Raw genomic sequence first — 2,500 nt, forward strand, 5'->3', positions numbered from 1 at the left:
TTACAAAAATCATCAAGGTGTAAACATTATAAATGACAGAACACCATAAAATACCTTTACATGATTAAAGCCTACAAACAAACAGACAAACAAACAAACAAACAAACAAACACACACTCACACACTCACACACTCACTCACTCACTCACTCACTCACTCACTCACTCACTCACTCACTCACTCAAAAAAAATAATAATAATTAATAAATAAACAAAAGAGACCAGTTACATCATCACCAGACATCAGGCGAGCCATCAGACATCTTATCTGCAGCAACTGCCTCATTCTTTCTTGTTCTTTCTCTTAGATATTTAGGATTGTGCCTCTCTGCTGCCCGGTCCCTTTCTTGTGCCGGAACTATTTCTCCCTCTACTGCGTACTAGTTTAAAAGTCAATAGGCCTCCCACAAACAAGAACTATGAAATTTTGAATTATGTGTATCTTGTAAAAGTTCTTTTTTTTCTGTTTTGTAGCCTGTTTTTACTACCTTGATGTTTTCGATTTAACTAAATTGGTTACTACTGTATCTCTCAGCACTGGGGGTGTAAACAAATTTACACAATAATTTGGTATTTATAAGTAACAAAGAGACATCATCATCATTCAGAAATCCTTGTTTCACTTGCACTATTATTGAAACTGACATCATGTGAAAAAAAAAAAAAATGTATATCATTGAAAGCCTTGACATCACAAGTGTTACATCAAATTATATGTAATACAAAATGAATACATAGCAAGCTCATATTCATCATTCATCATATTCTTGCCACAGACTATACTGCAAAACACGCATGTTATGCTGAAAATCTATCCATGACATTAATGCTATAGTTTACAACTGTGAATATGTTTATACACAACTCAGGTTTTTGCAAACTCTCCTGTCCCAGTGTAGGGCCATGATTTCAAATAATCATACAGGCAGCGTTCAGTCCTAATCTCCTAAAAATCTGCTATGATCTGTGATGGAAGGCCTACAATCCAATGTTTAACACAATAGCAATACATAACAAGTAACTGTCATCACCTCCATGTTTCGCACAGTGGCAAAGACAAAAAAAACCTCAGCTGTGTATATTCTAAAAAGAGGGAGCTTGTACTGGTTCCTCCTTTAAGGATAAAGCACCAGAGAGCTCTAGAAGCTCTGTTTTGCCAGGATATATCAGAACATATGCGGCGGATATCTATTATTAACAGCAAGACCAATGGCAGATATGTGATTACCCCCTTCACTTCTACTAAATATGATAGGCCAACTAAAATATATATGCATCTTTACATACGATCATTTAATCGAGATTTACTTAGCAAGATAAAATCCAAAACAGATCAAACCTAGGCTATACACTACTTTTGGTCTCTCTAATGCAAATTTAACAACTGCATCATTTGCACAATGAATGAGGGCAGAGTGCAGTCGCATTCACCTACAAGCAACACGATTTAAAATTATGAAAATCAAGTCTCTTATTTCTGTTTGCTATAATTATATGTATACTTTTAATGTCTTCAAGTTGGTCAAATTGTTTACAACCTATGAATTTCTATTCACTGTTTATTTGTGGTTCTCATTCTTTCCAGCCTCAAACTAGATTAGTTTCATAAGACTTGAAGCCAAGATCCAACTCAGAGTAAAGTTCTCAGTCTGCTGTTGAGTCTGAACAAAATTTAGCCTGGTGTGATAATCACTTCACAATAATGTACCTTTTTGTATGTACAAGCCTTGAAATATGCAGACACTGAGATAATGTAGACAATAATTCAAAATTTATCTATGTGTATTGTTCTTCATCTCTCTCCTTTCATGTTCATATTCTTATGTCTTTCTGAGGAAGATCTGATCAATATGTGTTAACTGTGTGCTTTCTTGTCGCATAGTAATTACCAATCATGAGCAGTTTTATCTGAATAGAAAAGACACTTCCTTGCAGACATATAAACAAAAGTGAATGATGAAAAAAAAAATGTTTATATATTTATATATATAAACAATAAGCTTTGTGTGTACATATAAATATATATACACAGTAGGTATTTCTAGAGAAGGATTTCTTTATACAGACGAAGAAAAGTAAGCCCAACCCCCCAAAAAAAAATCTGCCATTTCACTCCAAAAGAGTTAATGGAAAATACTAATTTACTGTTTTAGTGATTCAATTTCAATCAATTTTTTGTACAATACAGACAGAGCAACGATTCAAGAACACAGGCCTCTCTCAGAATAGTTATAACTGACGACTTCTCACTGATAATCAACCCATCTAATCATTTTGGTTCTAGAAAAACAAAATCACGTTCCAGTTGCCGAGATCTCATTAGCCTCTTCGTTACCAAACGTGCACTCCGGAGAGTTCCTGGGGTCCTACCTGAGCATTCGGTGCCGTGGGGTTCTGGGGGGTAGAGCCTGAGGCGGGGGCACCCGTAGGTTTCCGGCACCCGTAGTCGTCGCCATTCTCCAGAGCTGCTGCCTTCTTACGCTTGTTCTCCATGGGGCCT

At 36.1% G+C, this 2,500-nt stretch overlaps 1 protein-coding gene across 1 annotated transcript in view; it reads right to left on the reverse strand.

Annotated features, from left to right (window-relative positions):
- The window catches only part of LOC125032027 (mitogen-activated protein kinase kinase kinase 10-like), a gene marked incomplete in the record, with an annotated part of 44,264 nt that overhangs the window by 40,900 nt on the left and 864 nt on the right, over nucleotides 1-2,500 (reverse strand). Inside the window, 1 exon segment of the mRNA XM_047622988.1 lies at nucleotides 2,371-2,500. This exon segment is cut by the window's right edge and continues 864 nt beyond it. Within this exon segment, the coding sequence (XP_047478944.1) occupies nucleotides 2,371-2,500 (130 nt within the window).

This window comes from Penaeus chinensis, chromosome 14 (genome assembly GCF_019202785.1).
Source record: "Penaeus chinensis breed Huanghai No. 1 chromosome 14, ASM1920278v2, whole genome shotgun sequence".
In the NCBI taxonomy this organism is placed as follows: Eukaryota; Metazoa; Arthropoda; class Malacostraca; order Decapoda; family Penaeidae; genus Penaeus; species Penaeus chinensis.